General features: G+C 41.4%; 3 protein-coding genes across 6 annotated transcripts; 1 reads left to right on the top strand and 2 right to left on the bottom strand.

Annotated features, from left to right (window-relative positions):
* Nucleotides 1-2422: 2422 nt before the first annotated feature.
* Nucleotides 2423-6291, bottom strand: aqp10a (aquaporin 10a). Of its 2 annotated transcripts, XM_041045452.1 has the most exons (6): nt 6037-6291; nt 4890-5016; nt 4314-4451; nt 4087-4205; nt 3785-4002; nt 2423-3098 (listed from the first exon to the last, which is right to left on the bottom strand). In XM_041045452.1, exons 1-6 carry the CDS (start codon nt 6118-6120, stop codon nt 2888-2890), a joined length of 897 nt encoding a protein of 298 aa, XP_040901386.1. In that variant the 5' UTR covers nt 6121-6291; the 3' UTR covers nt 2423-2887. The 2 variants fall into 2 exon arrangements, with proteins under 2 accessions (XP_040901386.1, XP_040901385.1); XM_041045451.1 differs by having other exon boundaries at nt 4087-4451.
* A 1561-nt stretch (nt 6292-7852) lies between these two features.
* si:dkey-92i15.4 (PDZ domain-containing protein 2) lies at nt 7853-15088 on the bottom strand. 2 transcript variants are annotated; one of them, XM_041045442.1, is made up of 7 exons: nt 14814-15088; nt 9755-12694; nt 9448-9643; nt 9204-9302; nt 8861-9110; nt 8643-8759; nt 7853-8418 (listed from the first exon to the last, which is right to left on the bottom strand). In XM_041045442.1, the coding sequence occupies exons 2-7, from the start codon at nt 12313-12315 to the stop codon at nt 8255-8257; spliced, it is 3387 nt and encodes a 1128-aa protein (XP_040901376.1). In that variant the 5' UTR covers nt 12316-12694; nt 14814-15088; the 3' UTR covers nt 7853-8254. The 2 variants fall into 2 exon arrangements, with proteins under 2 accessions (XP_040901376.1, XP_040901375.1); XM_041045441.1 differs by lacking the exon at nt 14814-15088 and adding an exon at nt 13878-14077.
* A 1358-nt stretch (nt 15089-16446) lies between these two features.
* c8h1orf43 (chromosome 8 C1orf43 homolog) lies at nt 16447-19660 on the top strand. Of its 2 annotated transcripts, XM_041045453.1 has the most exons (7): nt 16447-16706; nt 17295-17396; nt 17488-17596; nt 17697-17750; nt 17846-18012; nt 18453-18511; nt 18628-19660. In XM_041045453.1, the coding sequence occupies exons 1-7, from the start codon at nt 16644-16646 to the stop codon at nt 18845-18847; spliced, it is 774 nt and encodes a 257-aa protein (XP_040901387.1). In that variant the 5' UTR covers nt 16447-16643; the 3' UTR covers nt 18848-19660. The 2 variants fall into 2 exon arrangements, with proteins under 2 accessions (XP_040901387.1, XP_040901388.1); XM_041045454.1 differs by lacking the exon at nt 17295-17396.
* The last annotated feature ends 33 nt before the right edge of the window (nt 19661-19693 follow it).

Here is a 19693-nt window from a genome sequence, read left to right as displayed (position 1 = left end):
ATTCCTGCTCTGCATGTGTGTATTCAACAATTACAGTAGAAACATATGCTATAATAACGTGTCTGATAGTGCCTGCTTTTTCATTCATTCATTTTGTTTTATAGATTAAAACTGTGAAGTAAGAATATAATCATTTTTCAAAGCACTAAATCAAGAGACTGCCTCATATTCATTTCATTTTCTTTCTGTCTTATATTCTCTGAATAAATCAAAGAATCCCTGTTATGTAAAAGCCTCACAATATCCAGAGCGGCAGTTTTGTTCCAACGTCAGAGACCTTTTGGCTCTAATGGAGGATTGGTGCTAAAGCTCTTTAAAATGCACGTTGAGAATGACCCATGCGCTCAAACAAACAAGTGTTTAGAGAGAAATCAAATGAAAAATACATTTTGTTTGTTCTCATAACGGTTTTTTTTTTTTACCTGTATGCTATGTATAAAAAAAACTATAGTGTGCTGCAGTTATTAAATCAGTGAACTGCTACAGAGAGCACGAAATTCTGCATGTGACAAAAACATTTTGAACTCCCAAAAAAGACGCTTGGTTGATACTTACTTTCAAATAAAATACTAAATGTCTATTATATGAAATAAAAATCCAAACTATCCACCTGCCGTCTGCTTCTGTGTTCCGCCATCACTTTATCGCGTGTACTAGAGCGTGCAGTCAGCTGTCAACCTGAAAATATTGCCGCCGGGTGTCGCACATCGGCGGCTGTGACGCATATTTTGAGCGACAAAAAAAAAAAAAAAACGTTTTATTTTGATGTTACGTGATCAATTCTCCATTGACCCCCATGTTTTTAACGTTATAATATATTTTATCAATATGAAATCATAATGGTTGTTTCACAGTTAAATAATAGGCTAGAAAAAAATTCCCCCCCACAACTCCACCAAACCCTGCAGCTCCACCTAAAACCTCTCTATCTGAAACAGTCATGTTTAAAACAGCAGCAACATTATGATCTCTGTTGTACGCTGTGTGTCGTGGTTACACGGGGTCGAGCTAGTCGGGTCGGACTCGGGGGCTGTCTGTGGTGGACGTAGCTGCCGCTTACCTTGTTAGCCTAGCTGATTAGCCTTAGGCTAGCTCGGTTGCTCCAAGCTAAGTGGCCGCGTTCTCGGCCGGCTGACCCCGGCTGACCCGTAGAGTAACCGCCTCTTCGCCAAATATGGAAAGTACACTCCCACTAAAATCCAAGATGGCGCAGCTCAAATGCCCATGGTTTGGTCACAAAACCGACTCCCCGAAACCAATGGGTGACGTCACGGGTGCTACGTCCATGTCTTATACAGTCCATGGCCGAACCCTGCTCTAAGGCCTTGATGTCATGTTGCATTGAAGGGCTTGATTCTGAAAAGCCTGCATTTCTAGACAGAGTATGTCATGATGGACAAAGAAGACCTGTCCCTTCTCTTCAAATGCAACCCAGACAGAGTCTTCTCTTGGAGGACACAACCAGTGCATCAGTTGAAGCTTGTTGAATCCCATAATTGTGCACATGTAGCTCCCACTCAGTGTATTGTGTATGTATAAAGCGAGGTTAATGTGCACCATTTGTCAACATATTAATACAGAGAATTAAATATTTATGGCACAAGCAATGAAGCCTGCGGAGAGACCGTTAAGAAACAAAACAAAAGACCACTTTGTGACCATACGGCACATTGGACGAGGAGTGAAATAACCCAGTCTATCCTGTTAGGTTGATGGCTCAGCGCTATAGCTGCCATGTTGTCATTTCCTTAGAGAACAACATTTTCAGAAAGAAACAGGCTACCAAAGAACAGTGAGCTTGTTCTCTTGTCCTTCTTTGCTATCTTGTCCAGTTATCACATGTGAATTGATGTCAGAAATGCTTTGGGATTATGTCAATGTCACAGACCCACAATTTCAGACAGTCTTGACCTTCTTTGTGAACATGCCTGAAAGGTTCAAACACGTCATTACTCTCTAATCAACCTGTTTCATAAGCTTCTCTTGAGTGTATTCCAGATGGACTCAAGAGACCAAAGCAATCTAAAACACTGATGAAGGGACAATCATGATGTAGACCTCTGGACACTGCAGACCTGTGTTTTCAGAAGAGGTTCCCTGAATTGACCCTCTTCTCCTCACATACAGTAGAAAAAGACTGATAGCAACAAAGACAAGAGGTTGTTGCTGCAAACGGAGGTTCGACCAGTTATTAAATCAAAGGGTTTACTCATTTTTTCCACAAGCACCGTTTAATGGGTGTGTTCAATAAAGACATGAAGGACTGTAATTGCTTGTGTGTTATTAGCTTATGACAAATTAATGCAAAAACAAACAAACAAACAGGTAATTAAAATCCTGGAAAGAGCTGGTCAGAGGACTATCACTTAAAATCACTTAGTGCGTCCTACATTTTTGCACGAAAATCAACAAAACAACACTAACTGTTGAATTCAGTTGAGTAAAATTATAATTAAGGGTGAAATTGATGAAGGGCTTTTCAGAGTAAAGCTTTATTAAATCAGTTTAACATACACTCAATATTCATTTAGGCATTTCCTTAAAAAGTAAATACAACTTTGTAATATAATTTACTAAGAATAAATCAATATTCCAAAGAATACAGGCATCAGTGTAAACAATGTTATCTCACAATCAGTATCTCTTTCAGCTGCCTCTGCCTCTAATGTGTTGTTGTGAGCTGTGCTAAAGAAGTTCATGAGTAAGATCAAAGAAAGACCGATATCCCTGCTATTTTCCTGAAAGAAGATCACAAGATGTGTGTGTGCGTCTTAACAGTGGCTTGGCTCAGACATTTGCTTCTGCTTTTTCAAGGATAATTTACAACCGAATTACTGTCTGTATTGGTCCTGAGTACTGAAACCCAGCTTTGTCATTACAGTAACATTTAGAAATGTGCAGCTTTCAGCTCTATTCCATTTTCCCATGTGGTGGCTGGCTGCTTGATTTTATCACTGATGGTGGAGAGAGTGGAGTGGTTCTCAGGGGGGTCTGGGTCAGGCAGGTGCCAGTGGATGAAGATCAGATACATTAAACTACCTAACACACCTCCGATAGGTGGGGCCACCAGAGGTACCCAGAACCAGTAGTTGTAACACCTGGAGAGCAGACACACAGATTAACAGGAGAAAGGATTTCATGAACACAGCAACAGGTGTGTTCTTTGGCTAAAGTGACCAGAGACACAACTCCAAAGGGATGATAACATTACTCTTTGTCAGTTGTGTGTGTGTGCAGACAGCTGTTTTTTTTCCCCATGTCAGTCATGACAGTATTACAAGGGAAAAACTGTGTGTCTGTCAGCTTGTTTTGATTTTTCTTTACCCCCTAGTGGGTGAAGAATCAATGAATGCAGCTTTAAATGGATTACATCAAGCAGAAGGAGTGTTTAATAGCTTTGGGACCACAGAAAAGCCAAAGGATCACAAGATCATACAGAGCAATGTGGAAAAAAACATTGCAATGTGGAATCAACAGCAGGTCACAGTCAGATGTTCTGTAACAAGCTGACGCTTCATGTTCCTTTGATTGTGCACAAAACAGCTCTGACGTCTGATAACCTCTGACATACGTGATTTTCTGACAAACACAAGGTCAAAGACTTGTAAGAATGACAAACCATGCCCCTGATCAAATGTCACTAAAAATGTTTGAATGAATTGTATAGCTTCCTTAAGCAGGCCTCAAAATGTTTAATAAAATGCACTCTTAAGTTATGTGCCTGGAAAATTGTATGTGTTGAGTGCTGTGCATGTGCATTGAATATGTAAGATAAGATACTTACGTGAACACCTCAGTGCCCCAGCCTGCAGTCAGTGTAAACAGGCGTGGCCCCAGGTCCCGAGCAGGATTTATCGCAGCGCCGCAGTTAGCTGACATAGACATGGAGATCCCCAGGACAATCACTGCCACTATGGGGGGAATCAGCTCTGTGGGAGCTGGGGAGTTTCTCTTTTCATCCAAACACAGGATGCACAACATCAGCATGCCAGTGCCCACTACCTAATAAAATAAATATAACCAAATACAGCAATGATGAGCCGGACAGTTTTTTGAAGTTTAAGTTTACACAAATATCCAACTGACCTGGTCAAGGAAACTTCTGCCCAGAGTCATGTACTCTGTTGGATATGTAGCAAATATGGATGCTGTCTCATTTGGGCCATATACAGTCAGCACTCCTCCACTAAACTCCATTATAGCATCTGAGATAGAAACAGAGGTAATGATATGTGGCAAACAAAACAAAAGAATGCAAAACAGTGTGTGTAGACATTGATGATACAAGCATTTGAGATGCCAGAAAGACAAACCATAGTACACCAGGTAAACAAGCCCTGATGCCACATATGCTCCCAGCAACTGTGAGAGGCAGTAGGGCACAAGCCTTCCCCAGGGCACCTGGCCTAACACACAGAAACTCAGAGTCACAGCTGGGTTCAGATGAGCACCTTTGGAGAGAGGGAAAGAGAGGGACAGAGGAAGGTGGATTTTAAAAATGAATTACGGTGAGAGAGACTGGAAGGTCATAAAATCTCTGGTTATTTGTAGCCATACAGAGCATCAGTTGAAAGTGGTAGTATTTTAGGTACAAATCAGTCAGAGTGAAAACCTTGACAAGACAGACAAAGCCTCTTTGCCCACAGTTCCAGTAATTGATGTGATAAATCTACAGCGCTCAGATCAGCGAATGTCTGCAGTAATGGAAAAGTCATAACTCAGAGTGGGAAGCAGCAAACTCAGTACTGCTGATGTCTATCACTGTGTCTTTCAGGGTACATGATATTATACAAAGTTAAAAGATTATATCATGGGAAATGTTAGTGTTCATTTTAGCAGTTTTTTTTTTTTTTTTTTTTTTTTTTTTTTTTTTGTTTGTTTGTTTTTACCCGTGATGCCCTTGGTGAGGTACATGGCAGACATGACGCCCACAGAAAAGGCCATGTTGACTGACAGAAACTGGCCTTTAGTCTCCCTGCTGGTCTTCACCTGGGCTGCAGCAGCGCAGCCAAAGAGCTGCAAAAAAGGGGACAGAGGCATAAGACAAGAGAATTCAAACTTCACAGGAACAAGAAATGATCCTTCCTTCGCAAATAGACAGACATCAAAGGTCACTGCAAACAGTTACATTCAAAAATACACATGAATATTCTGTAATAGCTTAGTTTCTCTCTATGCGATTGATTAATTATTTACCATTAATAGGTCAAACAAATGTATCAGTTATCAAAGACTAATTTCTGGTTGTTAAAATATAATTAATTTTGTCCCCTCATAAACTTAGACTTTGTATTTCTTATCTAGATAGCCATAAAACAAACAATATGTCCGCAGATGAGAGGATGTTACAAGTAAAACACACACGAGTTAAATCTCATCACAACCGCACCTGCACTAAGGCTTTTTCTGATGAAACTTTATGATCTATAAATCACTAATTGATAGTGTTAAATTATGTCTTTATAATGATCATGTAAAGTGACATGGCTCATTTCAATAAATTCAATTTATATATTATACATCATTTTACATGTTTTGTGATACCCACATTTTGTGTTGGTATTTGTTGTTATCCTCACCACTGTACATCAGAAATTAATAATTGTGGCAAACTAGTGTAAATCCTGATATCACTATAATTCTATGAAGAGATTTGATAATTTACATTTGCATTTTTTTTTTTACTTGTCTGCACAGGACAAAACAAGTCTAAAACTTCACTAGTGGTTCCAGTGTCATTTGTAAAGTAAATTTGAGTAATCAGTAATCATCAGTAATGTTGAGATATTTGTATTAACAAAATAATCCAAAATGTCTATGCAAAGAAATAATATCCAACATATATTACTTGCCTGTCCTCTGCACCCAAAATAAAGTAAAAACTTAAATATGATTAAAATGTATTTTAAAAAAATATAAGGGAAGCCAAAGTGTATGAGGGAAAAGGCCAGGACTGAAAAGGCGATAAAACTGTGTGTGGAGCTTGTTCGTATCCTCAAAACCAAAAGCCAGCTCTGAGGCTTAAGTGTCACTTACCAGCAGAACGAAAGTCCCCAAGAATTCAGCCATGCACTCTCGCACCAGGGCATTCCTCACTCTTAGTAAACGTAGTTTCAACATGGCTGGAGTTAAGTTAAATCCTTCTTCCCATCTAACGCTGAGCTCTGTTTCTGTTGTCGGACAGGCCAGCTGTTGGGCTGTCTGTCTGTCTGTCCAGGAGCTGATGATTTTAATGACTGAGGTGACATGTGCTGAACATCCACTTGAGCATCTGAGGACCTGTGCACTGTATCCCACCTCTTCACTTCTCTTTCTCCACAGCTGATTAAATGCTATTACTCATTTATTGGTTTCCTCTGGACTGGCTGGTGCAGAGAGTGTAATGTGCCTCAGCTGCTGGTGGCTGCTTATGTGAACAGAGGCCATAAACAGTCAGAGTATGTGTAGACAGCACTGACAGAGGGCAATAAACCACAGGGCATGTATACAGTACAAATCCATGGACGACTTTAAAGAATTACAGATGTTTAGAGGAAGGTGGATTCTAAAAATGAATCTGACTGATTTGATAGGCTGAGTGCCAAAATAAATAAGCACAGAAGTTTATTTTGGCACTCAGCCTATCAAATCAGCACAGTCGGAGATTTACATTATGACTCCACTCACTGCAATACTGTTTGACTATGTGCTTACAAATGTTTGTACATACAGTATTTATATTTAGTCACTATTAAAGAACCAGTATACATCAATAAAATCTTGTGTATAAACCATAAGAATGGAAAAATAGAAGCTTAATAGTGTCTAGCCTAAAACATTAGGTCTTAAAAGTACTGAAATTGATCTTTTTCATAAATATGGCATTGTGCAAGAAAACAGCCTGTTGAGAAATATTGTTTTGGAGTAGAAAACTACATACTGTATGTCACTGTGGTTATAGCCAGGTTGAGCTAACCTCAGAGTGTGTTTATAACTGCTGAAAAATACTTGGTTACAGATAAATACAAAATTATCTGTGTAGCAGGGAAACAGAAATTCTCATTAAGATCAATATTTAGTTTTTAGTTTTTATCATTCATTCCTCATCATCAGGCTGCTGTCAATCTAAATACAGATTTCTTCAAGCCAATCAGTCTCAAAAATACTTGTATATATGGTAGGAGGTTCTATGAATAGAGGATGAAAACTGAGATTGTCAAAAAAAAAAAAATGTAGACAATGAATCAATGTACAAATTTTTAAAACTGGTGTGGTGAAACATTTCTTGGTGAATGTTGGGTAAGGTGGTTGATAGGGAAGCCCTTGTCATCATCAGGAAGCTGGATGTCACCATAACCCCTCTCACTGAACTCTGGACTAGTAATAGATTACGTAAGCCAAATTATTGCTGTGTAGCAGTAAAGAACCCGTGTTACTGCTGATAATGACTGTGGCATGAAAATGAGTTGACATCAGATAAGATATAAAGCACACAAAGACTTGACACGCTAGTCTTGCATCTTCACTGCTGAAAATGTACTTTTTTTTTTTTTTTAAACTGGTGTTTCATGTGAAAACCAACTGGTGAGCCACAATCTGAGTTTGGGAAAAAACATGAAAGTGAAATGAAGATTATCTCTCTGCAGCATAAACCTTGATGTGGTATGTGGAGACTGTAAAGCTACACAGTAACATCCTATCTTATCACATCTACTTTTGAGAGGTATCACTGTTTGGTAATGTATAAAAGGACAGATACCTTTACCCTGCAGTTTTGTCCACAGGTTATTTATTTATTTTCCTGGCAACTGATCGAAAAGACAATACGATGTCACTCTGTCTCCCCCTGCTGGACATAAGAATAACAAGCATCGATTTGTTAGCATTTATTAAAAAGCAAAATAAACTCTAAATACAGTTGGCATGTATTCACAATATGTTACAAAATGCATTTACATTCACAGTGCCACATTATTAGCTCGAACCGACCAAACTAGTTTGTTTATTTAATAAATGTATGAGCCATCAGTGCATTTTAATTATACAGAAACATCCCAGGCCTTGAGGTAGATGTCATTTTTTAAAAGAGAGACATGAAAAAAATAAACACTTTTGACCTGGTCAACAAGATTAAATTTCCTTTAGGGCTTTGTTATAATGACTATGTGTAAACAAATAGCTGAATTGTTTTAAGAGGAAAAATATCCCAGTTACTTCATGTCATCTTCTTAGCCACTGCAGCCAATGCTGTCTCTCACAGATGGTTCCATAATCCTCATGTTTCCACTTGTTTCAGAGGGCGACGCAGGACCACGTCCACAGGCCCAGGGGGGAGTTTTTTGATCAAAGTCCAGGCTTCCAGGCGCCTCATCCCCACCATGCTCACACCTTCAATCTCTAGGACCTCATCACCAGGGCACACCTTGTCAACTGGACCTCCTGAGAGGACAACAGGGAAAGGGAGCATTCAATGAATGGTTGTAAAACTGGAACCGAACTACTCTTCTGTTATTCCAAAAAAAAAAAGAAAATTGGGCCACAATGGCCAAGTTTAAATATTTCTTGAAAAAACTTAAAGGCATTAGTGCCATTATTATTGCTGAAAATTGCAACAAGATCTGATTTCTCTATGAAGATCTGAAATACTGAATATCACTTCTCACCCTGGAAGATCTTCTGTACAGTGAGCGGTCGGTTCCCAAGACTGGAGCCTTCACCTCCTTCCAGACTGAAGCCTAGATCCCTGTTCTTCTTTTCCAGACGCACACACACATGCTGATCTGAGAGGAGAGGAAATGCACAGATACAGTATCTCACTTTGAACTACTACAGATGTAGGACTGCTGTCTTTTCAGAGCTTTGGTAAAGTTAGACTCCTCACCTGTCTCAGTGAGCTGAGTCTCTGTTGGTCCCTGATTATCTGTGTGCATTCGGCTTTTAGGGATGCTGCTAGCACCTCCCCTCCTCAGGACCACCACTCCCATCTCACGAGTCTTTGCTCTTCTCAGCACCCTCAGAGCCTCCCAGTGGGCATAGCCGCACAACGCTGTGCCGTTGATGGACAAGACCTGGTTCCCTTCCCTTATGGAGCCTTCCTGAGCTGCCACACCTGAGTGAAAAACCTTATGGACCTGCAGAAAAGACATCAAGAGACAAATGAAGAGATTGAGGATAGTGTTTTTTGAAACGTTTTCTGAGGAGAGATGAAAGGGGTACTTCCTCACAGTGACTGGCTTGTTCTGGTCCACGCCTCCTGCGACACTGAAGCCTAGTCCCACTCCCACCTCCTTATGGAGAACCACCACCTGCACATCGTCATAGTCCTGCAAGAGAGGTGGCAGACAAAGTGAGAAAAAATTTGTTAATTCAATACATAACACAGAAAAGCAAAGACAAAGAGAGGGAGGTGACATGGAATAAACTTTAGCTTAATTTCAATTTTGGCCTCCCCCAGGAGGACGTCAGTACCTGCAGGGTGTTGTCCCCCAGGCTCCTGACATCCTCCAGAAGCCTGTCAAGCTCCTCGGTGGGCATCACAGACACACAGGAGAGAGCAGAAACGTCCGAGCTCAGTGAGGCCGACCGCCGGCCTGTTGTTTGCCACTCATCGCTGTCATTCTCTGACTCGTAGTCAACTCCAGCAAAGTTACACAGGTCTGAAAGACTACAGGGAACAAGAGGAGAGTACTGAGGGTAAACAAAACTGATCAGTTAAATTAATTATTAAATGATTACCTCTGTCAAATCAGATATCTGATAATTTCCATAAACCCACCTGACACAGAAGCTCTTACGATCTGACTGGCTCATGTTACTGGTGATGGTCACTGAGGACTCTCCAGAGTCTGAATCATAGTTTGAATCTTCATCCTTCTGCGTACTTTCATCATCATCATCCTCATAATCATCTTCATCATCATTCCAGACCTTAATCTCTGGGTTCAAGCCAGCTACCCAAGCATCCATGTCTAATACCTGTTTCTTCCCTTTCCGGTTGGCTGTGTTGAGAGGGGATGGGAGGTTGGAGGTGGTGAGGGGGTGATGGAGAGGTGGGGATTCTGGATCGGGAGCTTTGGCTGGTTGTGTGAAGACAGAATTGCTGTCATATTTATCTGCAATGGGAGGGGCATTTTCCCGTAGCGAGGTAGGTGAAAGAAAGGGTGAGTGGTTAGGGGTGTTTGTTGGAGTCTTGTCATCATCACTAACAGGTGAAGTAATCCCAGAGGCTGTCACTTTCTGCACATTAGTGGAGGCATCACTGGAATTAGACAGTAGAAGGGATGGTACATTGTTGGCCATCATATCTTTCTCGCTTGCTTCCTCAGGGCTTGAGACTTTGGAGAAATCTGTCTCGTCCATGTAAAAGTTTCGAAGCCGTCTTTGAGCCTCTCCGTTTAGAGGGATTTCAAGTGTACTCTTGAGTCTGGAATATTTACCAAAATCTTCAGCACAGTCGTTACCGCTATCCATTTCTTTTCTTTCACTCGGAACCAAATTATTCCCTTCCCTCTCTTTCCTCCCAAATCTTAGCCCAACCTCGTCCATTGATAAAGACCTTTCTGACACCAGCTTCTTTCCTGCCCCTGTCACTTTCTCTTCAGATTTATCATCTACCTCCCCTACCCCTTTCAATCCTTCCCACTTGTCCCTTAAAACACCTATTTCTTTTGCTGACTCGCTCTTCTTCACTCCATCGTGGCTCCTGCTGAGTTTTGTTGGCACAGAAAAGGCTCTTCTGGGCACAAGGACCTGTCCAGTTGCCAAACCTTGAGCTCTCAGTGACAGAGCCTCAAACTGACTGATCTTGTTTCTCACACTGGCTGCAGAGGTGACTGGCAACATCTCTGGGAACTTCTTCCTCTCTGTTGTTTTCATTGTAATTTTCCTTGACTCAAACACTTCGTCAGGGCTACTATTCTTCATTTCATTTTTTTCTTTTTCATCTGTCTCTTTTGCCCTATTTATTCCATTTGTCCCACATTTTTCCTCTCCATGTTTCGTCCTGCCCTGATCCTTACTTTCATTTGCTCTTCTCTCTCTGAATCCAAATGAATCTTTGAGAAAAACGGATGTCTCTTCTTTTAAGAAAGTGTTTGACTCTGAGGGTGCAGTTATCCCTCCTGTAGCCCTGGCAGATCTAATCTGAGCTGCTGCAGTGTTCCTACTCCTTGCTCTATCCAGAGACCTTGTACTTATTTCCACCAATCCTTTCTCACAGTTAACTCCACCTTCCTGTGAATACTTGCTTTGGATCTGTTCTTGACACTGTCCCCCTGACAATCTCCTGCTTCTCTCTGGAGAAAGTGAACTGTCAGAACCTGAGGTGTCTTTCTGAGGTGTCCAGGTGACGGATTTCCTGCTTGGCACTGGATGGAGGCTATTTTTCTCTCCTGAAGAGAAACGCCTAGGGAAAGTTCCCCCTGCTGCCCTCTCATATGACCTCTGCTGTGGTGAAATAGGGGAATCTGGGGTTGTTATAGGAGTTTTGCTGTAATCCTCAGCTTTACCAAAACCAGCAGACCCATAGAGTTTCTCTATCCGCTCCAGTATACTCTGACCTCCTTTGGGTCCAAATGAAGTAGCTGTCTCTGTGAACCTAGAGCCAGATAGGGACCTCAGCCTGGAGGGGAGAGAATGACCCCTGCTGGCTCTGTCCAAAGTCTGGCTCATGTGACTCAGTGGGTTCCTCTCTAGAACAACATCCCTTGTACCTGCAGAGTCATAGACATGTATCGAAGACATCACCCTGCCCCTTACACCTTCAGCCCCTGTCCTTTTTTCATCCAAGCCACCAGCCTGTTTATTCATGTCCTCTCCTCTTTTGGTTGACAACATGCTTGCTCTGGTGAACCGATCAGGACTTCTCACCTCCGTTCTCCAATCTAAACTCTTACTTCTACTTGGCAGGTCGTGTGTCCTCCACTCTGTCCTGCCCCGGCTTTCAAATGCAGGGTTTTCACTTCTGTCAGTGCCAAACTCTGTGATTATTTTGTCTCCCGTGCCATTCTGGTTTAGCTTGGGGGACATTTCACAGCCTTCCTTTTCCCCATACTGACCTCTAACTCTGCTGTGACACCCAGTCCTGGCTTGATAACTAGTGACTCCGTCCTCCTCCTTATTTGTAACATTTGTGCCATGGTTTGTCCCATATCTCTCTCTTTTTCCAGCTTCTTTAGTATCCTCCCTCTCCTCCACAGAAAGACTTCTGGCTTTCCTAACACCTGGCCTGCGACTGAGACTGTATGAGGGAGAGCTAGCCGAGCGGACAGTGAAGCGTGCTCCTGTCCCCTGCTTGTTGCACTCACTCACTGTAGTAGGGTGCAAGGACAAGTCCATTGTCTGAGAGTAAACAAAGTTAATGATCTCCTATCAAGTGCCAAATCCCAAAAAGAGAGCGGAAGAGTGAACTTGATATTTAAGAGATTCCAAGCAGCTGTCTTTTAAACTGCACTCTGGAAGCAGTTCATCTGAATGCTGGGTTTGAGTGTGTAAAAACAGAGAAATAGAGGCACAGTTACAGTCCTCTCATTAGTTCCTTGCACAGAAACAAATCCTGCATTAAAAAAGTGTGATGTTTCAGTGATGCTCTTGATGATTCTCTGTCTTGTGGTCTAGAAGTGATGACGCCTCTGGGCTCCTCTTCTTGCTTTCCTTTTGTTTAGTTCTCAAGCGGTTTCAGTTCCCCAGCACGACCTCAGCTAACAGCTCCCATCGCCTGCCAAGCATAAAAATGTACAAATTTCCATCTTCAGAACAGGAATGGGCTGGAATGTTGTGATATGTGGATTGTGGTTGCTCTTGCTGCTCAAAATGGTCAAACAGAATCACAGAGTGGTAGAGGACAATGAAGACAATATGTCACGGTGAAGCATAAAGTGGAAAGTGAATGGAGAAGATATGAAAATTCATTTTTTTAAAAAAGAGGGTACAAAAAAAAAAGAAAAAAGAATAGATGGGAGGGGCATCAGAGAACCAAAAACACTATGCTCACTCCAAGCCCCTGTCAGTTATGACATTTTTGCATTTTGCCTTCTTTAAACTTCCATCACACAGACTCAATAGTCCATTGACAGAACAGTGGGACTCAGTTCTCTTTGTTGTACACACATATCATAACGGCTGTTTACACAGCAACATACTCATGACTACCTGTCAGCGTCAGCTAAACCTGAACCAAAAACAGGAAAAACTCACCTAACAGCAATCCACTCAGCAAAAACAATGCATTAAAGTGCCACAATCAGTCTCTGTGCAGCATGAACTGGTATCATAGAGACAACTGTAGGTAGCAACTGTCTGAAACCTTGAAACAATGGATTCACATAAAATGATCAGATAAGACGGACAAAGACGAGGACAGCTACTTTCATTTACATACCGCCTAGTGAGAGAAAGATGTTACTGATGGACAATAGCTCATTTGTGATATCTGAGCATACAGCCACATACAACAGAGAAACTATCTTTGATCATTCAAGTCAGAATTAGGATCCATTCATATCTACTGACATTAAACATAAATGCTGTAAGATGTTGATTTACTGCACAAATACAATAGGATGAGGGACCTAGAGCACCGCCTATAAAAGTTTATGAAGCAGTTAGCAGTATTATTATGAAGTCTAGGTTACAATGTGTGACTTCGGGAGACGGTCTCTGTGGTGTTTTCCAATACAGGTGAGTCTGAGTGTCGGTTTACAGAAACACCTGTTCTCCTAGGTGACAAAGCCTCCCATCTGGGTAACCTGGGCAACACGGCCCCGTTTACTTTACACTCCCCCTTTACAGCGAGAAAGACACAAATGCAATAAGACATCAGCAAAAAATACATATGTTTACTCTAATTACAAACTAGCTCATTGATCCATCCACACATTCACAAACACATGCACCCTTACCTTCTCCGAGAGTCGCCTCTGTCCTTAGACCATTGTACTGACACGGATTCATAGTGAAGGCAGCGCGCTGTAATGACATCAGCTCCTAACTCCTCTCTCTGTGTCTTTTTCTCTTTCCATCAGCTTTGCATGATGGACTGTGTACAGTGACGCAAACCTGCCACACTGGTTTATCCTCTTGTCCTCTCTCTCTGTCTGTCTCTTTTTCTCTCTCTCTCTCCTCCCCCTCCCATTGTTGTTTTCTCCCTCTTTTCCTCCTCTCACAGAGTAGCATTCCTGACTGCAGTTCAATGTGTCATCCACGAAACAACTCAACAGGGAGTGCACACACACACATATAAATGCTTACATTCACGCCCTACGGATTCTTCAAACTCTATGTCTCGGTGCACAACATGTGACATCAGCATTTCATAGCTCAAGGGAGAGGAGATACAGTTCAGATAATTGTGTGAAATGGAACAAGAATAGCATTTCCCAACACAGCCTGATAATATCACCCCACCTCAGGCAAACCTGAGTCTAATCATCTGGACTAAGCAGGTATCAAAATACATAATAACAGAGCACCTTTAATTGGGACCAGAAACCACAAAGAGCTCATGTTGACTCAGAAATACCAGCAGGGATAAATATTGTTAAAAGTACACCTCTCGTATGACACATGTTCAACAAAACAGTGTGAACACACTTGCTGAGAATCTGAGTGACTTTGATATTGACTGAGAGGGAAAAGTATCCAAGATTTCTGTTTTATTAATTTTTTTATTATTCCGTTTTTGTAGAAAAAGAAGAAGCATTGTTTGGGGGAAAACTCAATTCTGCAGAGTGGGAACGTGAACCAACAGCCACTGAATCATAGATATACAAGGGACATGCAGATATATATTTATATATATGATTATTTAAAAAAAAAAAATTAGTACGAGTACTTACAGTTTTTAGTTGACATGTAGAGGCTCATCTTCTTACTGCTGCTTTTTTGCATGCACCTGCTACTGCTTTCCGTTGAGACAGAGGAAACTGTGGTTACCACATCAGCATTCTGCAAGGCTAAATAAGAGATGTCTTCATGTATCTCTGTGCTTGTCAAAAGTCAGAACAGGCTGAGGCAGACATTGATTCTAGGTCAAGTCTGAGGGTCTTGAGGACCCAATCGATATTTAGTCTTACACACAGAGGGCTGGTAGATTGCATGGTCTTCTCGAGACAGAGATACATGTGTGAGTAGGGACAAATAGCTCCAACATGACTCCAGACACCCACCCTTGTTCCTGACAGAAGAATGACACTCAGTGTGTCTGCAGGATGTATGCAAATCACTGTCTTGCTCACACAGACACACTGGTGGTTTAAAGTCATTCTTTAGGGTGTGGGACTCAGAGAACCCCATGCGATACAGCACAAGTGTTGTGAGAAAGGACAGTTTGGTATTTGTGGTATTTAATCAGTAGGCCACTGTGAATATAAATAGTGTGCAGGCAATTCATTGTCAACAAAACAAAAATAGACCGCAAGAGTGGTAAAATTTAGGAACTGGGCAATTTAATGGTTTGTGTCTTTTCATTATTGTGACTGTTACACAGTGGCGGTTTTTGGCACGGGCGAACCGGGCAGCCTCCCGCGGCAGCATCACATGGGGGGCGGCACAACCACGTAGAAAAAAAATCATCTGCACCGCTAAGCTGTTTTCTATTAATATTACTGTGTGGGAAATTGGCAAATTGGCGCCCCCTGCAGCTGCAGGCGCCCTTGCTTGCTGAGAGGGTGCCCTGCTCAGAAGCTGTGTAAGGAGGGGAAAGAGGAGGGGGCGCAGGGGACAGTTCACCTCTGGGTCTCCAGACAAGCAGTGAAGAACAGATTAGAGCAGAGGTGTCCAAACTGTTCCACAAAGGGCCGGTGTGGCTGCAGGTTTTTGTTCCAACCAATCAAGAGCACACAGTTTGACCAATCAACTGCCTGAAGACTGAGTTCAGTTGATTAAATGAGTCAAGTCTGGTGTGCTGCTGCTTGGTTGCAACAAAAACCTGCAGCCACACGGCCCTTTGTGGAACAGTTTGGACACCTCTGGATTAGAGGAAGCAAGAAAAAGCAAAAGTGGCTGAAGAAAAACAACTTGTTGGGACGGTCACAAAGAAGAGAAGGGCTCAGGGTTTTAAGGAGTGTTAGAGGAAATGTTTAATTAATTGTTCACAGGCACAAGCATGTTTTTCACTGTTCATTAAAAAAAAAAATTAAAAGTTTTCATATGAAAAATTATTGTTTTTGTCTTCATGGATTATGCAAAACTACTGATTTTCAGATATTCTTTTTTTTCTGGGTGGGGGGGTGCGCGTCTTGCTCAGGGAGTAATTCAATGTAGAACCCCCACTGCTGGAAATTACAGGATTCACTGGCTTTTATTTTCTGTCAGTGTGGTGTTTCTTTATCATGAATGCTTTGTTTGTTTGTTTTGTTTGTTTGTTGTGTCGTTGTGAAGTCACTTTCAGCGGCAGAGGGCAGCTTAGGCCAGAGGAACGTCGGACCCGACGTCACCCTGTCCGTACCGGTCACGTGACCATCGCGGAAGTCAACAAACCAGGCAGCAGCGACATGTAACAACAGAGAACACTTTACTTAACTTCCCTCTGTTGTGTCTTTCGTTTAACGTTGGCTTCATGTGTTTACCTAAATGTAATCGTGTGGTTTACAAAGGTCAACTGTTGGACGCACTTTTATCTGTCATTTAGCGTCAACGATAGTTTAGTGAAAAGGCACAGTTTCATAATGCGGAACGATTCTCTGCTCTCAAGCATCAATGTGGTGCTTGTGATGGCCTACGGAAGTCTGGTGAGTCTTTTCCCCTTTGTTTTTCACTTTTACGACTTTGTTCTGATGTTGTAATGACTAAATTTAGCAAGTTTGAACTCCCGACAACAACAAACGTGAGTGAAAGACCTCAAAAACCGTACGACTGTAAGCTAAACAAAGAGTGATTTAACCCAGTCGTAGTATTTTACAGCTGGTCTGGCTCAGTTTTAGCATTCAAAACCTATTATTTCAAATAGAAATAGTAAACTGTAAAATACAGGCACGGGCATCATGTTGCCTTGTATGAATGAAGGAATTACTGAAGTGTTAAGTTATACTCTGCATAACAATACGTATACGTAAAGTCCTGCGTTAATATAACAAAGTTACGCCTAGTTTTAACGTTCTTTAAAAGGAAGATGTTTTTCATTTCTAATAATGCAATTAAACAGTCGCTTGTGCTTTGTTACCTCAATATTATTATTTTTTTAAGTTTTCCTATTTATTTGTTAATTTCTTGTGTTTATGTGGTTTGCATCCTGTTCACTTAAATAAAATATAAAAAAAATATATTAAATAATATATATATATAAACTGAGTATTATCTAAATCCTGACTCTCCTCTAGGTGTTTGTTTTGCTGTTTATCTTTGTCAAAAGACAAATTATGAGGTTTGCCATGAAGTCTCGAAGAGGACCACACGTTCCCCTTGGCCACAATGCACCTAAAGTAATCTTGTGCAGTGTTCTTCTATTTAAATATAATTTTTATAGGTTGGTTTTTCTTGTGTATGTAGAGAAATATTGTATCTTTGCTGTAGGAGCTGAGACAAGAAATTGAAGCCAAACTGTGCCAGGTCCAGAAAATCCACTTTGAGCCTCGTCTGCTATCCCCAGATGATGACCGGCTAAAGCAGGGAGAACACACTGGTTAGAGTCGCACAAATATATTCCCCAGTCTTGAAGCTTTCCACATGAGTTGTTTTTATACCAGTGCACAAATGAGTTTGTGTGTGTGTGTGTGTTGCAGATTCCTATGACTACCTGTACAGGATGAGAGCACTGGATGCCATCAGAGACACTGGTAAGCTTTCCTGTCACTGCTTGCTTTTGCTTTGCCATGACCGCAGTTGAATCCCTCTCCACTGTTACAGTACCACCTGTACTTTGTATTAAAAGATCTCCCTTTCTGTGAACTGGGTGGGACATCCACCGCTGTGACGGGGAAGAGATTTCGGACCTGGCTTCTGCAGCTACGAAATTCCCACTGCATGTTCCGAGACAGCCAAAGCTCCCTCATTGACATAGTGCTGGATGGGTACAATAAAGCCCGCCACGGGGCAGAGGTCAGTGTCTTTGTGTACCACAGAAATTCAGTATTATCATTTATCATCTCAGCACACACATTAGGATGATATTCTGATGCTATGTGGTACTGTGGAAAATTTAATAATAATTAAATTACATTTAAAGACTTTGACAAAGTCATATACATATGAGTATTAAAGAATATTAACTGAAATCATTTGGGTCATTGCATAGTTCTAAATAGTTCAGAACTATTAACTAAAAACTATTCTGACCTGTTGCAAATATTAATGTTTATATCCTTTTGATTAGAATGATTAAGCGTTTTTACTACACTGTGGTTGAGAGATGGGAGGATGCATAAAAATGTAAATCTACTTTTTTGAAGGGTACACACCCTGTGTGAGTATTGTTTTCTGGATCTGGTAAATCATATCTTTTCTGATCTGCTTTCTTTGACCCCTGTCTTTCTTTGTAGACTTTTGGTGAAGCAGAGTTTATAAAATACCAGGAAGCTCTAACTGAACTGGCCTCTGTGTGAGTAAACACAACCTTGCCCCGCAGTGGTCTCTTACAGAGGAACGCTGTATAATCCCAATGTGGAATGTTAAGTATACAGTCGGAACAATCTCTTTCTCCCTTCGTCATTTCAGCGTGAAGTCTCACAACAGCAGCAGCAGCACTCCAAGCCAGCACCACCAGTCTGCAGCCAAAGACCTGACCAGTACCACAGATCCTGCGAGCTCCTCCTCCTCCCCCACCCAAACCACCTACCTCATATCTACAGTGCAGCAGCGTAGCAAGAGGCCCAGACACTTCCTGGAGCTGAAGAACTTTAAAGACAACTACAACACTCTGGACAGTACGCTCTGAAAATCTATGACGCCCATCCAAAGAAAGGTCAAGAACAAGGTTGTGCTGCCAGTGATTAAAGTGCCTGTGGGCGGCGACGGGGTTACTGTCAAGTGACAAAAACACTGCCTTCATACACTAACACACATTGCCTGGTTTACAGTATAGTGCATATCAGACTACAGTGCTCTTTACTTAAGTGTAGCTTAAGCATATATCTTGTATTACTGCATGTATCAGTGCTATATTTGGGTTGAAATATTCACAAAAGTGACTATAGTAAATACGGTTGATTTGACCAAAACAAAACCAGTGCTATGTGGCTATGCAATGGCATAAGACAATCAGAATTTATTGCACAATGTAAAGGCCTATGCAGACTTGTTGAACATGCTGATAGTTACTATTGTTACTACTAGTGTTAATGGTTGCCTCACACTGAGAATAACACACTGTTTATGTCACTCCTGTTTACATTTATGTATGTCTCTACTGTTCAAATGCTACTGTGAATTTGACTGCCTTTTTTTTAAGCCTTAAATGTTTTACAGAAGCCATACATTTGATTGATTTTGCTCTTTAAGTTCTCTTTTAACTTAATTATTTCTCTCAGTGCAATGTAATTTAACAGTGTTCCAGTGCATTAATGTATTCTGAATGAAAAGTACTGCATCTGGCGTAGGCTGTTAATTGTTTCCTGCTTGTTGCTGCCAGCAAGCTATGTTTGTTTCATTTGGTAATCAGGGTTCCCAGTGAGGCATTCTAATGCCAGAATATTTTTTTTCTGTGGTGCTTACTATACAATTTGCCATCCAAATAAAACAGTGACATACAGCCAAAGTGCTGCATAGTGTTCTTTCATACTGT

Source organism: Toxotes jaculatrix, chromosome 8, assembly GCF_017976425.1.
Source record: "Toxotes jaculatrix isolate fToxJac2 chromosome 8, fToxJac2.pri, whole genome shotgun sequence".
Taxonomy (NCBI): domain Eukaryota; kingdom Metazoa; phylum Chordata; class Actinopteri; family Toxotidae; genus Toxotes; species Toxotes jaculatrix.
Note: the sequence above shows the minus strand (reverse complement) of the source record. Positions and strands in the feature narration are given on the sequence as shown.

Bases quoted from the DNA above. Each gene is read 5' to 3' on its own strand.
- si:dkey-92i15.4 (XM_041045442.1), bottom strand. From the start codon at position 12,315: ATGGACTTGTCCTTGCACCCTACTACAGTGAGTGAGTGCAACAAGCAG. The intron at 9,303-9,447 runs GTACTGACGTCC...CCTCTCTTGCAG, and splicing joins TGGGGGACAACACCCTGCAG to GACTATGACGATGTGCAGGT. The intron at 8,760-8,860 runs GTGAGGAGTCTA...CTCTCCTCTCAG, and splicing joins GACTCAGCTCACTGAGACAG to ATCAGCATGTGTGTGTGCGT.
- aqp10a (XM_041045451.1), bottom strand. From the start codon at position 6,120: ATGTTGAAACTACGTTTACTAAGAGTGAGGAATGCCCTGGTGCGAGAG. The intron at 5,017-6,036 runs GTAAGTGACACT...CCTTTTTTGCAG, and splicing joins TGGGGACTTTCGTTCTGCTG to CTCTTTGGCTGCGCTGCTGC. The intron at 4,003-4,086 runs GTCAGTTGGATA...TTATTTTATTAG, and splicing joins GCAGAAGTTTCCTTGACCAG to GTAGTGGGCACTGGCATGCT.
- c8h1orf43 (XM_041045453.1), top strand. From the start codon at position 16,644: ATGCGGAACGATTCTCTGCTCTCAAGCATCAATGTGGTGCTTGTGATG. The intron at 17,751-17,845 runs GTAAGCTTTCCT...TTGTATTAAAAG, and splicing joins GGATGCCATCAGAGACACTG to ATCTCCCTTTCTGTGAACTG. The intron at 18,013-18,452 runs GTCAGTGTCTTT...CTTTCTTTGTAG, and splicing joins AAGCCCGCCACGGGGCAGAG to ACTTTTGGTGAAGCAGAGTT.